The 25,522-nt window shown below is 39.8% G+C and overlaps 2 protein-coding genes across 2 annotated transcripts; both read left to right on the top strand.

Annotated features, from left to right (window-relative positions):
- Nucleotides 1-670: 670 nt before the first annotated feature.
- Nucleotides 671-15,182, top strand: ankrd28b (ankyrin repeat domain 28b). The gene is made up of 28 exons (XM_083892417.1): nt 671-830; nt 3,942-4,025; nt 4,436-4,514; nt 5,151-5,221; nt 5,311-5,511; nt 6,668-6,755; nt 7,087-7,229; nt 7,635-7,847; nt 8,596-8,674; nt 8,751-8,865; nt 9,077-9,159; nt 9,239-9,302; nt 9,428-9,496; nt 9,592-9,732; nt 9,907-10,018; nt 10,108-10,134; nt 10,234-10,308; nt 10,400-10,601; nt 10,698-10,785; nt 10,880-10,997; nt 11,261-11,480; nt 11,975-12,062; nt 12,154-12,237; nt 12,387-12,532; nt 12,655-12,737; nt 12,849-12,931; nt 13,036-13,127; nt 13,651-15,182. Exons 1-28 carry the CDS (start codon nt 804-806, stop codon nt 13,932-13,934), a joined length of 3,159 nt encoding a protein of 1,052 aa, XP_083748543.1. The 5' UTR covers nt 671-803; the 3' UTR covers nt 13,935-15,182.
- A 401-nt stretch (nt 15,183-15,583) lies between these two features.
- Nucleotides 15,584-24,933, top strand: hacl1 (2-hydroxyacyl-CoA lyase 1). The gene is made up of 17 exons (XM_083892603.1): nt 15,584-15,713; nt 15,919-16,023; nt 16,980-17,020; nt 17,130-17,210; nt 17,487-17,559; nt 17,641-17,718; nt 17,794-17,888; nt 18,361-18,473; nt 18,592-18,727; nt 19,086-19,191; nt 19,336-19,419; nt 19,892-19,993; nt 20,427-20,581; nt 21,694-21,852; nt 21,945-22,052; nt 22,154-22,340; nt 24,813-24,933. The coding sequence occupies exons 1-17, from the start codon at nt 15,663-15,665 to the stop codon at nt 24,843-24,845; spliced, it is 1,707 nt and encodes a 568-aa protein (XP_083748729.1). The 5' UTR covers nt 15,584-15,662; the 3' UTR covers nt 24,846-24,933.
- The last annotated feature ends 589 nt before the right edge of the window (nt 24,934-25,522 follow it).

Genomic DNA, 25,522 nt, shown 5'->3' with positions numbered 1-25,522 from the left:
TCCATTATTTAATCCATGAAATATGACCAAATGTGTAAAATGTTGACCAGAAACTTGCAAACGACAACGTCAACAAATGTTTTTGTTTTGTCCAGAAACTAAAAAATACAAGCAAACAACACAAACGCTTATCAAAAAAAAGTGTTAATTCATTCGGTTATTTAATAAGAATTTAATTAATCGTTGAGAGCCTACCTGCACGTAACTTCTTGAGTGAGTGAGGTCAAATGATGGTCTTGTGTCATGTTCTCCTTCTGCTAGCATAACTGTTTAAGTGCAACTTCAACACAAGTCACTGTTTTTAACTCAAACAAGTAGTTGTCAACAAAAAGCGGACAACTTGGCGAAGTCACAACGCCCCCTATTTTTTTTATTTAACAGCGCAATAATAATAAGCTTGTATTTTACGTGTTAATTAATTTAAATGTGCGTAACACATGTTCATTTTGACATGAACGCAGACAGCGGTGCAATGTTTAACCCGGTGTGTCTGTCATATTGCGCTGTTGGTAATGGCCCATGCGAAACTCTCTTACTGGCAAGTCCCGCGCGTCTGACCAATGGCGTCGCGTCTTTTTGGGGGGCGAAGTATGGTGGCGGCAATGTTATGGAGTTTCCGCTACTCTTTCGCTTTCATGCCATAGGTTAGGGAGCTAGCCAGAAAGAGCTAAGTTAGCGTCACGCTAGGCCTCCAGCGAAGCAGCGGGAGAGCTACGGAGAGAGTGATCAAACACTGCTGTTGGGAAGGAGGCTGATCATCTCCCTTTATGAATCTGCGTGAGAACAGCTAAAATCTCAGAAATATGGTGGTTCTCAAAATTCGAGACCAGGTGAGTGGTTGTTGTTGTCAAAAGCTCACCCAAGTTTAAGCTAGTGTTGGATGCTGGCTATCGTTAGCTAGCTAGCTGCCTCGATTTCAACACTCGCCAGTGGAATGTAATACGAGTCTCCCCGGCTATTCACAGAAACGGAAGCGTTTCCTAAAACATTTATCATGGAGCTATAAATATATACATATATATGTATGAAGAGGTGACTTATGAGGCTGGATGTAGGTATAGTGCTCTATGTGAATAGTAATCGAAGCCATGTTGTTAGTGATTTATAAGTGGCATCACATTTACTGAGACACATGCTCCAGCGGTTATAGAGTTATATCCAGATGACCCCTCCATTTATCCAGCGATTAGCCAGAGCCTGTGCGTAACGTGAACATTCCATACAAAACTGGGCTTGATTGTCGCTTCGAAGTGTCTCACTGATGTAATAATAGCCGCTTAACCCCTGTAATGTGTATAAAGGGGCTGCCATAACAACCAACGCGATCTGTTGATCGTGGTGTTACTGCGACAACTGTATAAAGGTATATTTATAGCTAGCTCATAGCAGTTATGTCCTTCCTTCCGTCCCAGCTTTCAGTGTCTGTTCCCCTTGCGAACACTGCAGTAAATAAGACGTGTATTTCTTTTAATATAGTTTCGATGGTTTTGTTTCTTATTAAACGGTTTCTATTTCTACTTTTCGAAACAATCTACTTGCAGGCAATGGTTATACATGTGAGAGGTGATTGGCAGTGTGACAGTATTAGACATGTGGCCCCTATCAACTTTAATCACTTACCACCTACTTGTGAAAACAAGAATAGCTTTCTGTTGTCATTCAAGGATGGTGTTTTGCACATGCCTGCTATTCTTGTATTAGATGTACCTTCATGTGTCGTTCATTGTGTGTGTGCTTGAATGATCGTGTGCCTGAGCTCCAGTGAGCCAGTGCCAAAGAGCTGTCTCCATGGTGATGGTATTAACTAGGCTGGCTTGTATGAGGAGAGGAGGTACACTGTCCTGCAGCGAAAGACACACAAGTCTCCTACACCAGTCATGCAGGACTGGAGCATTGAAAACAACAAAATGTCGATTTGTTCATCCTTCAGGCGAACTCAGAAATCGTCTAAAATCCGTGTCTGACACACAAGAGCCTTCTTGTTGCCCTGAAATTTTCCATATTTACTTGACCTTTATTGCACCCTACAGATATCCATGGGCAGTCGAATAAGTGAATGAAATGACTGTCTTGTGTTTTTAGAGAAACTGGTGATGGTTGCATAATACTTAGTGCTTAGTGCTGCAATTAAACATGTGGCTCAACTTTGCACACACAGACGATGCATATCTTGACCTGTTGGTTTCAACGAACTTTAAATGGACATGCAGTACAATTGATTTTGACCACAGGCTCAATTTGAGTACCATGTAAATGGTATTAGATAACAATGTGGGTGTGAGCTGCTAAAAATGTCTTTGGAAGCGGTTCAGAAAAATGACTTCGATCTGAACATAGCTGGTTCTGTTTGATATAGTTTGAAAAGTATGTAAATGATCTGGATTCCTTTTGCACATGAGGCCTCATAAGCTACAAGGCTTCACATTAGCTAATCAGCTGGCTGGGTAGCAGCATGACGCGTTAATTGAAGTATGAGATTTCAATGAACAAATGTGCTCTGCGTGCTGCATCGTTCTTCATGCATGAATCCAATCCAGCTCATCAAATTGATTGTATGTTATGTGTTTAAATAGTCCCCCTCTTGTCCAGCAAAGGTGCATTGATGGCATACAAAAAGTCACGTTTTTATTCCTGCCAGCCAGTGTAGCAGGTGAATCTAAACCCCACTGGCTCTCGGTATTTCTTGACATTACTGTTTGAATAAATGATGCAGATTTTTCACATCTAATGAGCTTAATAATAGCTCACCGGTATTTCTGAATTGATTACTTGCAGAAAGAAATATCTGGTCACCATGGCTTTTTTTCTTTTCTTTTAGAATCTTAACTGAAGTCAGATATAAATGTCAAGTAAAAGGCTGGAAAAAATTCAGTAATGTTGTTTGGCATCCCAAAAATATCTGTCATGACCCATCTGCGGTGCGGGTCTCAACCCAGTCTCTGGGAATGGCTGCTCCAGATAATCTGTCAAGTTTTATTCCTGTTGCATTGGAAGTTTTCATTTTAACTCACTCTTAAGAGACACTGTGGGTGTTATGAGAAGGCCTCATCTTACAGGAAGTATTGGCAAAAAGGCTGTCAAGTTTTAATCCTCTTGTGCTGAGAGTTTTAAGCTCCTACACACTGGGAGACATTATGGGTGATGTGAAAGCCTGAAAGCCTCGTCTTTCAGGAAGTATTAGCAAAATGCTGCAACAGTGTCTCACATAATCATATTAGCTACTGACACATGGGTAAGACTGCAGTAAACACTGCTTCAAACATATTCGTTTTTTGTTTTGTTTTTACATAATGAGAATGCTGAAAATATTGCAAACTTACACAATTGTATTTTCTCTGTGCATACTCCCTGCAGAAAGGTGCGGCCGGTTGATAAAGAACTCGGAATAGGAATGACATGATCCTTAAAGGTCATTCCTCAGGATTTCAGCAACCTTCTCCTTTACTCGGGTTATGTTTAGGAAACCTTGATTGATTTTTACCATCTTTGCTTCCTTAAGCAAGTTTAAAATCAATGTGGAGAAAAACTGATGCTTTTTCTCATCCATAAGTTATATGGAGCGCATGGCTGGACGTGCGGTCTTCTAAAGATTAAAATGTTATATAACATACAAGATGTTATTTCTCTTTGTGACATTGTCACAATGTGCTTTCTCTGGCCGTAAGAAAATGGCATTCTTCAGCATTCACAACTATCGATCTTTGCAGTCAGTCCTCACCATTCTTTGATTTGTAAAAAGTCTCTGCCTTTTTTGTGATTTTAAATAATGATATTTAGGACTTTTTCAAACATGATTTTGTGATCTCAGAGTAAATGAGTCGTGCGTATGGTCGTGTTTGATGGCCAGGATCCAGAAGTCTGTGTTGCAACTTGAATGCTTATTGTTTTGTCAAATGTTATACTATTGACAATGTCAGTCTGACTCAGTTTTTCTTTTACAGCCTCCTTTGCTGAAAGCTATTTTCAACGTAGACCCAGATGAAGTACGCTCACTCATTTTCAAAAAAGAGGATGTGAATGCACAGGTAATCTTTCTCACTAATCTGAATCAATTTCCTCTGATTCTTTTTATCTTCTAAACAACTGAAATAAAACCTGTAATGTGCAATTCTTTTAGCCACTATTTGCAGATTAAAAAACATCATGTTTTGGGGTTTTTGGCTCTACTTATTTTATTACATTCCTCACAATTACTGCATTGTGTGTTTGTTTCAAAATAAGGCTGGTTTGTTCTTGTTCATGTTTCATGGAGGGCTTTTCTAGTCACTGAAACTTGCCATGAATGGTGACTGTGCATTGCAAACAGCAAGCTAATCGGTGTTCCATATTTCTCTTTTTCATGAAGTGAGAAAGGGATACAAGGTTAAGTTTGAGCAGCGCAAGGTGTTTTTGCGTCTTTTTCAATGATGTGTGTTTTTCTTTTCACTTTCTTCAGGACAACGAGAAGCGAACTCCTCTGCATGCTGCTGCGTATCTTGGAGATGCTGAAATTGTGGAACTGTTGATTCTTTCAGGTATGTTTTTACAAAGGAGAAATAACTGCCAAGACTATTCAGCCGTACTATTATAAATGATGTCACAAATCAAGCTTTAGATAGCTGTAAGATTGGACATATGTTTCTCTTTCCTCTGTAAGGTTTTGGTGAATGATGAGCATTTTTAATATTAAAGGAATATTCCAAATCTGGCATTCATAAAACAGATGTTAAATCTGGATTCAACATTGTGAAATCGCTCTATGTGCATGCTGCAGTTTCCTCTTTTCTTACAGACTTCAAATTTTTCATTTAAAAACAGTATTTTTAGATAAAACTATGCGTGCCTCGAGATTATGGGTGGACTCTGGTCCTCAAGCCACAAATCCAACATTTCCTTTAAAAGCATTTTACCTATTCACTTCCCTGAATCAATTCATTTTTATTGTGAAAATATTTCAATGAAGAGTCCTGCTAAATTGTATATTACTATAATAAATGAAACTGGGTCGGGTCCCAAAAAAAGGAAGAATTTGTCTTGTTAAAAGACACAATAATAGTATGGCTATTTACTCATTATAAGAGAAGTCTTCAGTCATTTTCTTATAATGTAATATAGGTAATTCATCTGTATAACCCTACACAGTCTGACATCCAATGTTCTCTGACTTGTAGGCGGCAGAGTAAATGCCAAAGATAACAAGTGGCTCACTCCTCTCCACCGGGCTGTGGCCTCATGTAGTGAGGTATGTGAATGCTCCTCTTATTCTCAATCACATCTCCGTTTTACTCACCCGAAAAACAGCTCACACCTTAACGTGGCGACTTCTTGCAGGAGGCCGTCCAGGTTTTGCTGAAACACTCGGCAGACGTAAACGCCCGAGACAAGAACTGGCAGACGCCGCTTCACATTGCTGCAGCCAATAAGGCCGTGCGCTGCGCCGAAGCCCTCGTCCCCCTCCTCAGCAATGTGAATGTGTCGGATAGAGCGGGCCGGACTGCGCTGCACCACGCAGCCTTCAGCGGTCACCTGGAGGTAAGATTGTGTCCAGTTTAGTAATTAAACAACCTTAACACCCCTTTCTTTTACTTTCCCTATTATTTTTCCTTCACTAATTTCCAGGATATTGTCTCTCTGCCGTCTCTCCCCTGTTTGTTTGTTTCACTCGGACTACTCAAATGAATAGACCTTCCTAATGGGCTGTGTTCTACCATTGGTGTTTTTATTTATTTGTTCTTGAATAGCAATTTGAATATAGAGTTGTGTGAGAAACCCAAATTGGCCCTAACTGAAAGGGCTGGTACTCACTGTGTGGCTATACTGCCTGTTTTGTCTGGATTGTGTTTAAAAACTGAAGTCACTTCAATGCTGTTCATAATGACAAATACGATGATTAATCTACTCCTGAGAGCATGTACAACAAACACAAACCTTTCACTGTCAAACCATAACAACAGGGCTCAGTGTTGGGTGTGTTACTGAGGGGAAGTTCTTGCCTCATAAATGTGTAAACACACTGGGCATTGTACCACGTACCATACAGAACAAATTAACAATGGCTTCAAATTTGCCCGTTTGAGAAGAAGCGAAGTGTTTAATGATTGGTTCTCTTTACCAGAAGTTGTTTCCTCCTAACAGCAACACTGCATTAGTCTTTCCTGTATTATTTATCAGTGTATTGTAAGAAGAAAGAAAAAAGCAGGGTGATCTAGATTTGCACAAGCTCCTTTAGAAAAGAACACATATGTCAATAATAATTTTTCCCAGTGAACAGTGAAGGCTGTCATTCATAAAATGGTCGCACAGTGGAGGGCAGTGACGGAACACACTGTGTTTACCCAATCACATACCTTGCATGCAAGGGACACAAAGGGTCATTGCGGTCATTTATTCACATGCAAATCGCTTGTCTTAAAAGTGACCAGGTTTCATGTAGTTTTGTTTTCATGCAAATCAATAAATACTAACCTTTAACATACCCTGTGCATATCTTGAAACACTCTGCATGTACTATGTACTCTGTGTTTAATTTAAGTTACCTGTGTGCATTTACGTGATCCAGAGAATCAGTCTGTTACCTGTATTATCAAGGCAACGCTGACTCAAAGGCACATGGACTTCAGTTTGTTCGTGTTGAAACTCTCCATGACATCCTCCCTCATATCTGTTTTTAATCTGTTGCTTCTTTTAGATGGTGAGACTCTTGCTTTCGAGAGGAGCAAACATAAATGCCTTCGACAAGAAGGACCGTCGTGCAATCCACTGGGCAGCCTACATGGGTAATAAATAAACCACATGGGTTTTTACATTTTTACTATGCAACTTCAAGAGTTCTTGTGATCCTGTTCCCAATTACGGTCGCCAGGATTGAATTAGAGAAGAAATTGTGTCTGTTTTTTCACAATTATTTGAGTATTTGTCAAAGCATTAAAAGCAAAATCTTGAAATGAATACTTTTGTTTAGATATCAAGATCTGATCGCATTCAGCAAATTGTTGTTGTCTTTTTAGATGCTAGCTAAAAGAAACTGCAAAATATAACAATGTGAAATACTTGATAATCTATTGATAACATAATCCTAAAATTGAATATTTCTCTTTTTATCTTCAGGGCACATAGAAGTGGTGAAGCTGCTGGCGTCTCATGGAGCTGAGGTGGCCTGCAAAGATAAGAAATCTTATACTCCACTACACGCAGCAGCCTCTAGTGGAATGATTAGTGTTGTCAAATACCTCCTTGACTTGGGGGTTGATGTAAGTCCCAACCACAACCGTATTGGCATTAAACTGTTGACGTTGTCAAGTCTGGTTTATACACAGACGCTTAACACTGTCAAATGTACTGAGGGACAGAAATTAACATGAAAAAACATGCACCTGCGTTTTCCTGTACTCACTTTATCCCCTCAGTTAAAGTAAATGCAAAATGTCTTTTTCCTCAGTTAAATCAATAAAATAAATGCACACATTTAGATCCAGCTTAACAATCTGACAGATGGACGTGTCAATCGGGTTATCAGTTATCAAAAGTGTTAAGCAACGGAGTATAAATCAAGCTTTGTGTTTTAGAGATGTGAACTTTTAGCCATTTATCTTGAACTTGGTGTCATAACCATTTGCTGTTTTTTTTTTGTTGTTGTTGCCAATTTCACCATCTAGATAAATGAGCCCAATGCATATGGCAACACACCTCTCCACGTGGCCTGCTACAACGGGCAGGATGTGGTGGTGAACGAGCTTATTGAATGTGGAGCTAATGTCAACCAGGTGAACGAGAAGGGCTTTGCACCTCTTCATTTCACCGCCGCCTCCCGCCATGGAGCACTTTGTCTTGAACTGCTAGTATGCAATGGGGCTGATGTCAACATTAAGGTGAGTGAATCCAGAATGACACCTCTCTCTGTTTTAAGTTATAAGTTGGAAATGGGTATCTCACAGCTGAAATGTTTGTGATTTTTTTTTTTTTTTTATAATTCATGCTCAATCCTATTTCACCCATTGCCCCTACCACTTAGCCCTACCCCTCTGTAATGTGTGTAGTGTCCCAATTCATTTTGAGGTAGAGGGAGGATTTTTCAGTGGCAAACCTGAAACAGAGGGGTATATGGCACGTCCAACAGGGAGGAGACCAAGGTCTACATGGCGAGATTATATCTGCTCGGTGGCATGGGAGCGCATGGGGATCTCCCCCCAGTCGGAGTTAGACAATGTGGCCAGGGAAAGGGAAGTCTGGGCCCCCTGCTCGTGCTGCTACCCCTCTGACACAGTCTTGCATAAGTGATTGATGATGGATGGATGGTATGAAGTAGAGTAACTGAATCCAATTACACTACTACTACTACTACAGTACTACTACAGTATCCCTAGGCATTGAAGAAGTTTTCTGACGCGTTGCCTCCTTGCTGCAGACGAGCATTCTTGAAGGGGTGTCCCATTTCGTACATTTGAAAGGTAGATTTTAACCGCTAACTCTTGTTCCAAGGGGTAAGAGCCAACGGATAAAAACAGAATGGGCCTAAAAAGCAGTGTTTAAACAAATGGTCCAAATATTTAGTTGTGTTGTAAAGTAATTACACTAAATAATAATATAAAAAAACACCATGTTTTTATTTGATCTTAGAGTAAAGACGGTAAGACTCCGCTCCACATGACAGCCATCCACGGGAGGTTTTCTAGGTCTCAGGCAATCATTGAGAATGGTGAGCTCCTCTATTACTTCAATATACCACAATTCCACGTGTAACACTTGCTAAGTGGTCTGTTTTCATCTGAAAGGTGCCGAGATTGACTGTGAAGATAAAAATGGAAATACACCACTGCACATTGCGGCCAGATACGGACATGAGCTCCTCATCAATACACTCATCACCAACAGAGCTGACACGGCTAAGTGAGTGATCATGAACCTGCACTTTTTCTGCAACCGCTTCACCAGCAATGTGAAAGAGCTGCATGTTTAAACCTTTCCAAAGCCCACATGTATTGACCGTTGTGTAACTGATACAGAGAGATCTGAACTAGAACGTTTTTTTTAACCATAGTCAGGCTCTGGTGATATTTGTGTGATGCTGCCTAAATCAGCTTGATGGTGTCTTTTGCAGACGAGGAGTTCATGGTATGTTTCCGCTGCATTTGGCTGCTCTCAGTGGATTCTCTGACTGCTGCCGAAAGCTTCTGTCTTCAGGTGAGCAACTCTTTATTCCTGTTGCTCTTTAAAATATCATCTATGTCGGATCTTGTTTATAATTATTTAATCTTTGCAGGTTTTGATATTGATACTCCTGATGACTTTGGAAGGACCTGTTTACATGCTGCAGCTGCTGGAGGGTTAGTATAGGACACTTGATTACTAAATATTAATTCTAATGTTAAAGATAAAGTTCATGACCCATAACAAAAATAATATCATTCACCAGCTTATGATTAAAGTCTTTTTTTTTTTACCCTGTCAGAAACCTGGAATGTCTCAATCTTCTTCTTAACACGGGTGCGGACTTTAATAGGAAGGACAGTTTTGGCAGGTTTGTACCACTTTCTGCTGGGTTTTTGGATCAAGATTTTGTGCAGTTTCTTAGTCAAATTTGCACAGCGAAATGAGTCATGTTTGGTTTTCCAGGACCCCTCTGCACTACGCTGCTGCCAACTGTAACTACCAGTGCCTGTTTGCTTTGGTGGGCTCCGGTGCCAGCGTCAATGACCTAGACGAGCGTGGCTGCACTCCTCTGCACTACGCTGCTGCCTCGGACACCGATGGAAAGTCAGTAATGTTTCTAAATATTCTGCTTATTAAAGGTGGATGATGGCTGTGTGGGAGGCGGGTGATGCTTCAAGGTTCTATGGATTAAAGCTGGCTCGCATTATTGGTCATGCTAATTAATGGTTCAAAGACAACCGCGTTTCCTTGACGACGGCCTCTTTGTTGTATGTGCAGGTGCCTGGAATACTTACTGAGAAACGACGCAAATCCAGGGATCCGTGACAATCAGGGCTACAATGCTGTGCACTACGCCTCTGCGTATGGACATCGCCTCTGTCTGGAACTGGTAAGAGCTTAACTCTAGGCTACATGATGCACAACACTCAGTGCTTCCATATTTAGGTACTGACAGCCGCTTGTCCTACTTGTTTACAGATTGCAAGTGAAACCCCTCTAGATGTGGTAAGTACAATGTGCCCTTTTTGTGGTTTTTAACATGTGAAATGGGGAACATCTCACAGATGAGAGTGATAATATGTTAATCGTGTTTAATTTATTCAGCTAATGGAAACCTCAGGGACAGACATCCTGAATGACACTGACGTCAGAGCTCCCGTCAGCCCCTTGCACCTTGCTGTGAGTAGTGTGTTTTATCCTTTTAAAAATAGCATCGTCTTAATTCTGATTTGATGCGAGTCGACTAAATGATGGTGAATCGACCTTTCAGGCATACCATGGTCATCATCAAGCCATGGAGGTTCTGGTACAATCTCTACTGGATCTTGATGTGAGAAACAGCCAAGGGCGCACACCCTTGGACCTGGCTGCCTTTAAGGGGCATGTAGAGTGTGTGGATGTCCTGATTAACCAAGGAGCCTCCATTCTAGTCAAAGACTTCACTTTGAAGCGAACCCCCATCCATGCTGCAGGTTCATGAATTTGCCTACAAATCACTTTTTTTTTTTTAGATCTAAATACATCATAATGAGTAAATGCTAATAGGTGTCATTTTTCTTTCTGTGCAGCTACCAATGGTCATTCAGAATGTTTGCGTTTGCTGATCGGGAATGCTGATCTTCAAAGTGCTGTGGATATTCAGGATGGGAATGGACAGTAAGTCAAGTTTGTTGGGGATTTTTTTTTTTCTTTTTTTTTTTCTCAACCTCATGTGAATATTTGCTCACGTTACCTTTTTCCTGTCTTTTAGAACACCTCTCATGCTGTCTGTCCTGAGTGGACACACAGACTGTGTGTATTCCCTTTTAAATAAGGGAGCCAGTGTAGAAGCCAAAGACAAGTGGGGGAGGACGGCCCTGCACAGAGGAGTAAGGACACTACTCTCACTACTCTCACATATAGTACTGGATGTTATGGTCCAGATTTTATTATTGTACCAACTTTTTTTTCAAAACAAGTCGAATCATAGTCACCTTAATCACATAAAGGTTTTAGATCTGAATCATAAACACACACTCCCTCCCTCCCTCCCTGTTTTGGTAGCAGCTCAAACATTCATAAACACTCCTTCCAAATTCATCATCACTGAGTGTATAATTAGTCTTTCATAAACATTGTTTTCTGACCTCAGGCAGTGACCGGTCATGAGGAATGTGTGGAGGCCCTGCTTCAGCACAGCGGCAACTTCTTGGTGCGGGACTGCAAAGGGCGCACGCCGGTCCACCTGGCAGCAGCGTGTGGACACACTGGGGTACTGGGAGGCCTGCTGCATGCTGCCCAATCAGTGGAAACACTCCCTGTTTTAACAGACAACCAAGGCTACACCCCACTTCACTGGGCCTGCTACAATGGTAGAGACACATGAAGTTTGGATACTCTTAATCAAGTATATGTTTAAAGCTTCGATGCATAACTGGACAACCAGGTTTTTTGGGCAGTTGAATTCACTCCTGAAACTTTTTATGGGTACTTGTTGCTGCAAATTTGCTTATGGGGCAGTGTTGCTGTTGTCTTACATAAAAATAATCATTCCTGTGTGCAGCACAAGGATGTTGCCGGGCAAAGCAACATCAAAAAACCCAGAGAGTTGTGTGAAACTGATTAAGGAGCAATGTGAACTCATTTGACAATGATTTGACTCGTACGGATATTTGTTTCATCAGAAGTTATGCACAACAGTTTTAAAATAGACATGACATTTTAATCTTCATGTTCCATGTTTGTGTATTATCTTTCATGCAATATATAGTGTGCCAATTTGAATTCCGAAATACCAATGTGGGACAAAATAAGCCCCGATTGTGAGCACCCAGATTAGAAAGATTTCTGCATTTGTTTCCTGCAGGTCACGATACATGTGTGGAGGTTTTGCTGGAGCAAGAAGTTTTTCACAAAGCTGAAGGCAATTCTTTCAGCCCCCTTCACTGTGCTGTGTAAGTTTCTCTGCTCTTCTGTTTCCATTCATGTGTGTAAGGTCAGAGCCTTGAACAGATTAAATAGCTTGCTGCTTTTTGTCTTCTCTAGGATCCATGATAACGAAGGTGCGGCTGAGATGCTGATAGACACACTGGGCCCTGCCATTGTGAATGCCAAAGACAGTAAAAACAGGTAAACCTGCTCATAAAAAGTCAAGTATGACAGTATTGCAGCCATAAGACCATTGTGGCTCCCTGATGCTGCAGTCAGTCTAGTAAATAAAAACTTGGTACCTTAAAAATTGATTTAAAACGAGATTTGTTCTGAAAACATTTGTGCAGGACTCCACTGCATGCAGCAGCCTTCACTGACCATGTGGAGTGTCTCCAGCTGCTGCTGAGCCACAACGCTCAGGTCAACAGTGTTGACTCCATTGGGAAGACGTCGCTCATGATGGCTGCCGAGAACGGCCAGACCAATGCTGTCGGTACGAATGCCTATCTACTCCAACCTCCAGACGGCCAAATATCCACATTGGCTTTATTTAAAAAATAATAATAATAATGTTGCATTAACGCTGATCGACTTTTGCTGTGTTGTTGCTGTTAGAGCTGCTGGTGAGTAGTGCGAAAGCTGACCTCACTCTGCAGGATGCTGTGAAGAACACCGCACTTCATCTGGCCTGCAGTAAGGTGTGTATTATAATGGCTCTGTTCCCTCAAGTGTGTGGTATAAGTTTATTTTCAAACCATTAATACGTGAGTTTGTTCACGTATTGATTGTATTTTTCTCGTTTTCTACAGGGACATGAAACCAGTGCCTTGTTGATATTAGAAAAGATTACAGATAGAAACCTCATAAATGCCACAAATGCCGCCTTACAGACGTATGTATCACTTTTTTTGATGTCCTGTCTCCTGTATTTTCTTATGACTTAAATTATGTAAAGATACAAAAAGGAAATGCTGACTTTTCTGTCTTTATTTCAAGGCCCCTTCATGTGGCTGCAAGAAACGGTCTTACTGTGGTGGTGCAAGAGCTGCTCGCGAAGGGAGCGAGTGTGCTCGCGGTTGATGAAAACGGTAAATTCAAAATAACATTTTTCTTTAAGTGCTGTGTTGTCGTACTTGAGACCTGTCTTTAGACCACTTTTTGAAGGTCTCGTTTGTGAAATTGACACTTTTTACTCTCATCTTTGTGTCGGTCATATAGGACTTCACTTGGGTGTGAGAGTTAAAGATGTTACAACATATTAGAAATGCTATACTTAATATTAATATTGCCTTAATATACAAGGAAGTCCTCTTTGAGAAGTTAAATGTAATTATATTGGGGTGGGAGAAGAGCTTGCTGTCAGTGGTCCTTTCCCTGTTTTGAATAAAGGATAATGATATGGTTGATTTTTTATTTTTTTATCTCTTTTTTAAGATGATTATTATTATTCAAAGTTGATTTAAAAGCATTCTGTGAAACCAGCTCTAAAGATTCAGCTGCTGTTTCAAACCGATGGATGGTCGATTATTAAAGGATGTGCCTTAGTCTACCATTGGCAAACACATGACTTCATTAGAGCTGATTTGTATTAACGTGCATTTATTGTTTCAGGTTACACACCAGCCTTGGCTTGTGCCCCCAACAAAGATGTGGCAGACTGCCTAGCCCTCATCCTGGCCACCATGATGCCTGTGTCCCCATGCGCCCCGGCACCCCCTCTTCCTTTCAGTGCCATTAACCACTACACCACTAGCCCTTCCAAGAGTGTTACCTTTGACAGCCTGCCCGTGCTGCGCGACGAACACAGCTCCTACTGCAGCTTCAACAACATCGGCCATCACGAGGGCTTCTACCGGGACGAGGAGCTCAACGACTCGGATTCAGAGACGTACTGAGGAACAAGAGTGAGAGATGAACGCATTAACACACACTGTGTCTTACCCACCGCCAGCTTGGGAGGGCAGAAGAAGAGAGAAGCCCCCCCCACAGGAGCCTTAAGAGTCCACCCCAACAAGAGAGTAAGAGAGGGAGGAGGTGCAGCAGGCTGTCTCTCACTCATCCCGGACTCACCCAGCACCAGGTGTCCTTCCAGCTGATACTGGACCTCAGTAACCGCTGCGTTACCAACACTGACTTCTTGAGTGCTTCAAAACTGAACTTGTTGGGCAGACAGTGACTTTTGTACGGCAATAACGTGCTGAAGAGGAATGGTAGCACTTCAGAGAGTTAAACCGACAGGGACCAAAAGATGTGGATGCATTTTAACCCAGTTTTAACTGTGTAAATGAGATGAGTTTTGGTGTTTATTGGTTAGTTTGGGTGGGGAGAGAGATTTTTGTTCAGAATCTTCTGGGAGGAGTTAAAGACCGCACACTACATTTGCCAGACTATGCTTGTTCTTCAAATCTGTAAGTCGTACAGGGGGGAAATTGTTTATTTTTTGAGATCAAAATTTTAAAATACCCACGTTTCATGTCTTAAACTCCTCTTCCTCTAAGAAAAAAAACCAGATTTTCTGATCTAAGTTAATTAAGAAAAAAAGCATTTGCTGTGTGCAAGAGGTTTAAGTTGATCAACTTTAACTTTGTATATTGACCTGTCCATTACGGTTTAGTCTTCTGAGAATAAATTATTTGTGTACTTTCAGTTCCTATTTATGTGTTTTTGTGCCTTCATTAGTTACTAAGAAAACATGGGTTTGTAGAGGCAGCTGTGAAAGTACAGGGATGCACACTAGGTAAGTAATGAAATAATTCTAAGAAGCACTGATCCAATACTGAGGCTCAGCTCTTTGAGAAGAAACACTGTAAACCAATGACACAACGGCGTTTGATTTTCTTCTGTTTGAATGATATTTTGTGGTCTGATATTAGTCAGTGTTTGTTGACAGGTTTTGCTTGCTTTAACTTTAAAAAAAAAAGAAGAAGAAGATGAAGCCACTCGTGATTTAAAACACCCTTTTCGTTTTGTTGGAAAATAATTTTAACTGGAAATATGTACAAAACATTTGCTAGATTCATATAGAGTGGGAAAGATTTTCTTCTTTTCCTTGCTTTTTTTTCTTGAAGAGGGATGAACCTAGCATGTATATAGGAAATGTAACTGTGAATTCAAAGCTCCAATGAATTCTTTCATTACTGAGATTGCTGTATATTTTATGAGTAATAAAGAAATGAGTTATTTAATAATGAATGCGAGTCTTAATGGAGTATTGGCTTAAACATACAAGAACAGCACGTCGTGGTCATTTAGCTCCTTAACAAACACAATAACATGATAACGGCTCTAATTAATTGGTTTTAAAACTTTCTAATGATATGTATTAATCAGCTGCTGCTATATTTGTGTGTATAAATATACATATATATATATACATATATATATTGTTATTATGGTAAATAATATCTAATAATAACGCTTAATATATGAAATTGTGTGTTGACACTTGACACAGTTGTTTGGTGACGCGTCATCTGTGCGTCATAAGCAGCCGCTCAGTGATTGGCTTGCCAGCCGGAAGTGAAGTCTAGGGGGGCGTGGTCAGTGCCCAGCAGACAGTGGTGTTTGTTCTCTCTGGATTTCTCGTGTTGTTTTATTCCCCTAAACTTGTTTCTCTGCTCGTCATGGAGGACGTGACAGGAGCGCAGCTGATTGCTGAGTCTTTAAAGGCCCAGGTGAGACTGTTTGAAAACGATTTACACTGTGAAGACGCGTCTTATCCACAATTTTATCCCGACGCAGTTGTTTCAAAGTTCATGTTCAGCGTTGTCACGTTAATAAAGATGAATAAACTCTTGGCAGTTCATTGCAGTTTACTGTCACAGTTGATTATATATATAAATACATCAGTTGTTCAGTTGCATGTCTTTCTCCCTGCAGAAAGTGGAGTACATGTTTGGGATAGTTGGTGTTCCTGTCATTGAAGTGGCCATGGCTGCTCAGGCTGTTGGCATCAAATATGTGGGAATGCGCAACGAACAAGCGGTAAAAGGGTTTTTTTTCCTTCTTTTTTTGTGTGAGATTCTTACACAAATCTAACATGCACAATCAAAAAAACACCGAATTTAATAGAATATAATTTCACACTGTGGTGAGATTTGGTGACATGCTTTCAAAACAAATATCTACCCAATATCTAAACTTCAAAACATTGGAAATACTTGACAGGCTTGAAAAGCCTGTCAAATATTATTCAATATACTGCCAGTTGCATATTAATTCAAATGATTATGCTTTGTTGTTTAAATTATAATGTATGGATAGATATGAACTAGTAGAATCATTGTTCTACTGAGGTTCACTATAGTAATAATAGTATATAAGTTGGTTATTGTTAGTGTTTGCAAATCTTATGGCTCAGGGAAAGTAAGTGTTTTCTTTATGCTGGTGGTGCCGGTATTTATTGGTTTTTAGTACCCGTTGGAGGGCAATAGGTCAATACAGACAGTGTTACCACATCGAGAGTCAACACTGATTAATATCTAAGTCAAAGTTCAGTTCAGACACGTGAACATGAACCAGTTCATGTAAAATTGCTGAATTCTCTATGAGCTTTGGTGCAGGAGAGTGAGGGATTTACAAAACAGGCTGTTGTCCTACAGTGCCTCCCTGTCTCCGGTACAGGAGCACAGCACAGTGAGATGCTAAATATGTATCTCATACATTCACCCTATGGAGGACGAAACCTGATGTAAAAATAAATACTGAAATAAGTGCATAAATAAATAAATGTAGGTGAACAGAAATGTAGTTATTTATTTATTCCTGTATTTATTTATTCCTGTATATGTTTATTACTGTATTTATTTATTTATTTATTTATTTAATATTACGTCAGGTTTGGTCCTCCATACCACACTCCTGACCTCTTACTTCAGCATCCTGTTACACTGCTAATGTATTGTTATTACTGTATTCAAACAACATCTGTCACTTAACAGGCATGCTACGCAGCCTCCACCATTGGTTACCTCACTGGGAGGTAAGATATGGCTGTGCTGTACCTGAACAGAATAATATGACAGGGTCTGTGTGTTGTTTTTTTGTTTTTTTAAAGGTCTATTTTTGTATATGTGTGTGTGTTTGTACAGACCCGGTGCCTGCCTGGTGGTATCTGGACCTGGATTAATTCATGCACTGGGTGGAATGGCTAATGCTAACATGAACTGCTGGTATGATTCTATAGACAATACGATTTTAAGGTTTTTATTATTCTTTTGCAAGTGTATAAAAGCTATTTTGTGTAACTTTTGGTGTTTTTTAAAATGTTTATTATTAATTAATTAATATTTTCCATTTGTTTTCTTTAAATTGACGATGTTACTATTCTACCTTCGTTTAGTCCTAAACCGAAGACCGAAACAATGAAACCTGACTGAGGGAGCGTTTCTGTCCGACTCTGTCCATGTACTGTAGTTAAAAATAAAGTGTTTGTTGTCTATACACAGGCCTGTTGTTGTTATCGGAGGATCCTCCGATAGAAACCAAGAAACAGCAGGGGCATTTCAGGAGTTTCCTCAGGTAAAGCATCCTTTCCCATGCGATTTCTTTGCCTGTTGACAATTTCTTAGTTCACGCTAGTGATTTTGGTTTTTCTGTTAGGTGGAAGCGTGTCGCCTTTATAGCAAGTTCTCTGCAAGACCAAGCAGCCTGGCAGCCATCCCCTCTGTGATAGAGAAGGTAAAATCTCAGTTGGTGTGTTGCACTAACAGACACAGACTTTTGTGTGTCTTCATTGTGTTTTGTTGCACACAGGCAGTTCGCACTAGCATGTATGGGCGCCCAGGCGCTTGTTATGTGGACATCGCAGGGGACATGGTCAATGCTAAGGTGGAAAGGAGCAACGTCAGGTTTGTTTTAATTAACAAATTCATAAATATACTATATATATATATATATATATATATATATATATATATATATATATATATATATATATATATATATATATATATATACATTAGAAATGTCCTTATTTTTGAAGGAATATCGCCTTTTTTTATTCAATGAATTAATAATGTTGTAAACGACTAGTCTCGCTGCAAACGTCTGAAGGGCAAAATTATTATTTTTATTATTATTTTATTTTATTATTATTATCATTCTTTCTAAACTTGTCGATGTCTTGACTATATTTTCTATTCATTTTGCAACTCTTTTGATGAATAAAAGTGTGACTTTTAATGGAAAGCACAAACAAATTGTATAAGTGTCCCCAAACTTTTGAACGGTAGTGTATTTTTAAAGATCTTAACCACTGTGTATTAATGTTATACGTGATTAAAAGTGCACAGGGACTGAGAAAGTGTGTTTTTCCTGCAGACTTGTTTCCTGTTGTCCACCTCCTCCAGTGAGTTTGGCCGACCACGGTGCAATCACTGAGGCTATTTCTGTCTTGAAAGCGGCTAAGAGACCCTTAGTCATAATTGGCAAAGGTAATGTCAAAAGAAACATTTACTATCATGCAGGGATTTGGCAGAAACACAGACTTTCCTCCATCGCCAGTAAATCAGATTACTTGTATCATTAAATGAGTCTTGTTGTGTGCAACAGGAGCAGCTTATGGTCAAGCAGAAATGGCTCTTAAGGAGTTTGTGGAAATGACTGGTTTACCTTTCTTGCCAACTCCCATGGGGAAAGGAGTGCTGCCTGATGATCACCCCAACTGTGTAGCTGCTGCCCGCTCAAGGTGAGACACCATTTCCTTGCACTAAGAATGGGGAGAAATAAAAGAAAAAGAATGCATTAGTGCCCCAATCAAGAAGTATGCTTAAAACTGTTTTTATCTAATAAATCTGATTTAAAAAAAACAACTATATTTTAATGACATTATTTTGGCTGATAATTGTACAAAATCATGACTTACAGTAAGCTCATTCAAAATGACACTAGCAAAGTCTAAATGTTATTAAAAACATGAGGTGTTACCTCCAGTTTCCATTCATGGTCATAAAAGAAATATCATGTATTTTACATGTATTATGTGAAATACATGTAAAACGTATCGTCTCTTCACTGCCACCTGCTGCACTGTCTCTGTCACTAAGAGCTCTTCTCCAGGCCGATGTCGTTCTTCTGCTTGGAGCCAGACTCAACTGGATTCTGCATTTTGGTTTGCCACCAAGATTTGACGCCGAGGTTAAAGTCATCCAGGTATGCAAATGAGTGAGTCGAACGTTCAGATGCGCTAAACCTAACGGTCAATTTGATTGGAACAAATACTGCTTTAGTGTTTCGCTGCTGCAGCAAATGCTCTGCTATGATAACTTCATTAAAAAAAAGTGTCTCTGTCTGCAGGTTGACCTTTGTGCTGAGGAGATGGGAAACAATGTTAGGCCTGCTGTTGCTCTCCTCGGAGACATCAACGCTATTGTCATTCAGGTACATTAACTGCAACTCAGTCTGTAGCCAGTCTCTCCTATCTTTAGTTCACTCTTTGTCCTAAAATCCCAGTGTTCTGTAAAGATTTTTTTGAAAGGTACAGTGTGTAGGATTTAACAACATCTGTTGTTGAAGTTGCATCTGAATGTCTCTCACCTCACGATTCCCTTCTAAGCATTTAGGTGAACCTTTAATGCTTATTAAAACTCAAATGGTGATTAACTTATCCATCAAAAAACACGGTGGTCCAACCTAGTGAAGACCTGCTCCTGATGTAAATTTAAATGGCTCATTCTGTCATAATAAAAACAATAATACATTCAGGTTATTTTACATTAAAAAAAAAATCTGTTTTATATTCCATTTCACCCAAATTGTAAATAATTTAAACTATATCTTACACACTGGACCTTTAAATGTGGGCTTTGAGGGAACAGAAATGTCTGTCATTGTTTTTGTTTTTTTCCTTCAGCTCCTGACGTGTGTTCGTAAAGATGTCTGGAAATATCCCTCTGGTACAGAGTGGTGGAGCACACTAAAGGACAAAATTGTCGCTAATGCAAAAATATCAAAGGTGACTGAAGACGCGCTCATGACTTTAATCTCATAGAATACACTACCGTTCAAAAGTTTGGGTTCATCAGTACAATTATTATTATTTTGTATTCATCAAAAGAGTTGCAAAATGAATAGAAAATATAGTCAAGACATTGACAAGATTAGAAATAATGATTTTTTTATTCAAAACAATAATTCTTCCCTTTTGTCAAAGAACCAGCTAAGACTAGAATAGTCATTTACCACATTAACAATGTATAGAGTGTATTTATGATTCATTTAATGTTATATTTATTGAAAAAAAGTGCTTTTCCTTCAAAAGTAAGGACATTTCTAAGTGAGCCCAAACTTTTGAACGGTTGAGTTGTAATGTATACACTTCATATATTCATATGTATCCACTTAAATGTGGTGTATTATTATACTGTAATTTGTTAATTTCTCCACAGGCTCTTGCTCTTCAGTCAACATTGCCCATGAATTACTACACTGTGTTTCACCACGTCGCCCAGCTGCTGCCACGTGACTGCATCGTCGTCAGCGAGGGGGCAAACACCATGGACATAGGACGCACCATGTTAAACAACTACCTACCTCGACACAGGTGAGGCAGTCGGACACAATCGTCAGTTGTCCTTGCATTTGATTTAAATCAAGTTCGCTCCAACAACTTTACTATTTTAAAAACGATCAAAGCTGTAATATGTATAAATATTTGCACTAAGGTGACAAGACTATTATATATTCTTTGAGTAGTACATGTACACTACCGTTCAAAAGTTTGGGCTCACTGAGAAATGTCCTTATTTTTGAAGGAAAAGCACTTTTTTTCAATGAATATAACATCAAATGAATCAGAAATACACTCTATACATTATGTGGTAAACGACTATTCTAGCTGCAAATGTCTGGTTTTTAATGGAATATGTACATAGGTGTAGAGAGGCACATTTCCAGCAAGCATTTCTCCAGTGTTCTCCAGCTAATGGTACATTGTGTTTGCTAATCGCGTTATAGGGCTATTGGATGATTAGAAAACCCTTGAAAACCCTTGTGCAATTGTGCAAATGTTCTTAGACGAAAGCGAAGTTTGAAGGGCAGAATTATTAAGGAATAAAAGTGTGACTTTGAATGGAAAACACACAAAAAAATTGTATAGGTGACCCCAAACTTTTGAACGGTAGTGTACATTTGCCAACATGTTTCCAGCGCTCTTTAAATCCATACAAATCCAGGTAACGTACTGTTGCACTTGGGTCACCTTTTTTAATGACGTCATACTCTTTATCCGTCCCTGCTGTTGTGTAACGTCCGTGGAGGCTTGACACAACTTAAATGTAATTAGTGCCAGAACAGGCAACAACATGAACAGCATACACACACACACACACACACACACATCTTAAGGCCTGTACGCAAGAACAGATAAATGTGTTGTGAGAAAAAGAATGACGTCATTATTTCTCATTTGGGAGTTCTTGCAGCTCATCAGTATTTGCACTCAATGTTAATTTGTTCATTTTAAATTGCCATTTATGTTGATAATTACACATTTGGGAATATGGGAATTATTGATCCACGTCCTGTGTGTCGATCACAGTCTTGGTTTAAAGTTTTTAGAATTTCGAAGTGTGTGAATGGCTGCTGTAGGGGCAGATATTGCACATTACTGTGCAGCATAAAGTATGTGCTTTTACTAATCCTGTCGATGTGTAGGTTGGATGCTGGCACCTTTGGAACAATGGGAGTGGGCCTTGGATTTGCGATAGCCGCAGCTGCTTTGGAGAGGAGCGAGAATAAAGGCACAAGGGTCGTCTGCGTGGAAGGAGACAGCGCTTTTGGATTTTCTGGCATGGAGGTTGAAACCATGTGCAGGTTGGTTTGTGTCCTCCTTTTCTACGCAGTTTATTTGGTTCAACCCACTATTACGGAACAACTTAAAAATCTCCTCTCTTTTTGTTAAACAGGTATAACCTACCCGTGGTCATTATTGTGGTCAATAATAACGGCATATACAGCGGAATGGACCCTGAAACATGGAAAGAAATGGCAAAAATGGGAGATCTGACCTCTATGTGAGCCAAGCGATCATAACGCAGCACGTCGACGACACAGATGTCACTACATTTAGTCAGCTGTGTATGTAATAACCGCATCTTATGTGAATTTGTCGCAGAGCCCCTCCTGTGACCCTCTTACCTGAGGCACGGTATGATGAGGTCATGACGGCGTTTGGGGGTCGAGGCTTCCTGGTGAGGACGGTGCAGGAGCTGTGCAGTGCCTTACGTCTCAGTCTGAGTGACTGGGAGCGACCGAGTCTACTCAACGTGCTGATCGACCCTTCCTCTGACAGGAAACAGCAGGTAACTGTGGCCTCGATGGCAGCTATTCTCAATCCTGGTCCTGGGGACCCACTGCTCCAACACACCTGATTACAATGATCAGTTAACAAGCTCTGCAGAAGCCTGATAACGACCTATTTATTTGAATCAGGTGTGTTGGAGCAGTGGGTCCCCAGGACCAGGGTTGAGAAACACTGCATTATGGGATGTAGAAGTGCTGAGTCATCTCAGTCCATCTTGAGAAGAACAGGTCAAAAGTGAAAAATAAAAAAAACAAACCTCCTGTGAGGTTTGATTCACTTTATTCAGCTGAATGACCTCAGCTTCAGCTGCACTAGCGTCTATCCTGTTTTTATTTTTTTTTAGTTAACCTTTATTTAACCAGATAAAAGACCCATTGAGATCAAGATGTCTTTCGCAAGGGTGACCTGGCCAAGAAAGGCAGCGGCACACATCAAAAGTTAAATAAGAAGCAGGAAATGCAACATTTACAAAACAAACATTGAAATATAAAAGTGCAACTAGATAAACATAAAGTGCAGGAGTTGTGATCGCAGTAACAATTTAAGAACATTGACACTGTTCAAAGGATTTCTGTTGTCTGTCTTTTAAGATGGAGCGGAAAACTCCTAATGAAATAAAAGCTGGCATTTGTGACTGTGGAAATAGTATGCCCTCTGGTGGTTAAGAATGGTATTGGCGCTGCTTTAAATTACTGTTTGCTTCCACCAACGTGGTTGTGGCCCCAAAATAAGGTGACTGGGAGCTTAAAGGTGCATTATGTAATAAATCTAAATCAACTGGCCATAAAATCCTCCTAATATGTCACAGAGACTCAGGAATAATGTTCATATAACAAACTGAACTCACCAACAACAACAGTACAGACAAAATATTTGCATTAAAAAAAAATCTTTTGCAGACTGCAAATCATGTTTATGTTTTGAAATCATGTTTTGGCATGTGGCGCCACCTACCGACGTTTACCAATCATTGCAGTCAGTAGAGTCTCAGCTGCCGAGCAACCACGGGCTGCCAGTTACGTCAGAAAACGAAACCTTAAAGACCTTGGTATTTTGAATTTGAGTGTAGTAAGTGAAGTGACATTAATCATAATAAAGAGATAATTGATGGCACCTCCCTGATTGGAAAATTTAAAATAGTTCAGGATGTACTGTAATACTCTTCATATTTTAAGTCCTACGTTCCAGCTGCTTCCACCTGAGTGAAGGTGTAGTCTCCCCAAATGTTATACCAGTATGTACAGGTTTTCTTTTGTGTCGTGGTCAGCACTGAAGCCATGCTATTATGCTCCGCGTTCCCCTTCTTACACGTGACATATTTAACAGTGAGCGACATAAGACACCATGTTGAGTGCATATTGTATTGTTGTATGTAATGTACACAGTAACTGTCTGCAAACAGGTGGTTTGGTTTTTACATACCTGCTCACTGACCTGGAGTAGGGTCAGGAACTTGGCATTGGAGACCTTAAATCTCATCTCCTGCCATAGTTGTTTCCATTGCACCCATACAATGTTCTAACAGACTTAAGAGGTCGACGTTCGGTTTGAGGATTTGTTTCACTTAACCTTTAACCCTTTAAAACCTGCTTATTTTAACTATAAAAGGACCAGAAAATGTCCTGTAAGTGTTTTTGCCCATTTGCATTAACTGCACGTTATAGTAGTGTATTACCAATTTGAAATGAAGAAAAACAAACGTTTATTTAGAAAACAACACTCTAGTTAAATTAGAAATTTGAACAGTATAAAAATGAAATAACATTTTTCTCAATGAAAATCAAAAAAATGGAAACTACCCACAGGTGTTTTTCCAACTCTCTCCACTCTGGTGTCAAAGACGCTGATTCTCTGACTTCCTACAACATTACGAGTGAAATTACCGCCATAAACACATGTTGGATTAGACTCACTGGATTCTTTTCCGATGGCACAAACCGTCGTGTAATAGCGATACACTTGGTCTTAGAGGGTTAAATAAAGCAGCCAGAATATGAACAATGACTTGAGTGACACTGGCAGTAAAAGCGGTCAGCTTGTTCTATATATATATATAAGACTTAATCCAGATACTCAAGGTTCATCATGGAATGCTTGTATTCCACGCACAATCCTGCCACCTCACATCGCCTTGACCCTTCTATTTCAAGGTCCCCGTAATTAGAAAGCATGGCCGTCTGTGTTTATGTTGAATGTATCCACGCAACCCTATGCAGACGTGTGTTGAAGGTTGTGCTGAGGACTGTAGCCATGGTGCTGCACTCCATGGTCGGCCAGGAAAAAGGACTTTGAGGTCGTCGTTGTTTGTCTGGCGGCTGCTTTTCATCTCGTCAACGACAAATTATCTGTAGATTTCTCAGTTTTAAGCTCAAATGGAGGCCTGCGTGTATCTTAACGCACAAAAGCCCCTCTTTAAAAAATGCCTCTATCATATGGAGGTCTAATATTAAGCCGTGTTTTCTGTTTGCAGGAGTTTCCGTGGCTCACACGCGCAAACCTATAGAGAGTGATCGACCTCCTCCTTCCTTCAGAACAGCGGTGATGTTTCTTACAACTGGGAAAACTCTGTTTTTATATTTTTGTGATTGTTTATATTGAATAACAGATTATTTTTATTGATCCTGTAACACACACTAATGTTAAAATGACTTAATACCTCAATAAATAGTTGTTACAAAGTACACTGGGACCTGTTTGTTTTTGTTTTTGTGACAATATATAACTTAAATAATTTCACACACGACTTCTTTTTACTTACTAAATTTAAAATGATTTATTTTGCTGGATTAACCATACAAACTACCCCAAATATTCATTTAACTGTGCCAATGAAGACAAATCCTTATTTCATAGAATCTCCAATGACAGATTATTGTCATTCACTGATGATTCAATTTCAGCTCTAACTCCTGCATATAGTAATGATGTATAACATCCAAAAGGAGCCATTGCAAACGCTGGCAATATAAAAATGTCACATAATGGTCCACTTGGCGCTGGAATCCAGTTACAGCAGTGACTGATGCAGTGTCCACATGCTTTTTGTTCTAGTGCAGTAAAATCTTGGCAAAAATAAGTGAGTGCACAGTCAGCTCACATTTATTATATGGCTGTGTGTGTTTTTGTTTATATCCAGTTGCAATATTTTCTCACTTGTTGAGATTCTAATTAATGGCCCTT

The sequence above is a fragment of the Microchirus variegatus genome (assembly GCF_963457635.1).
Source record: "Microchirus variegatus genome assembly, chromosome: 1".
Taxonomy (NCBI): domain Eukaryota; kingdom Metazoa; phylum Chordata; class Actinopteri; order Pleuronectiformes; family Soleidae; genus Microchirus; species Microchirus variegatus.
This window is presented reverse-complemented; position numbering and strand designations above follow the sequence as displayed.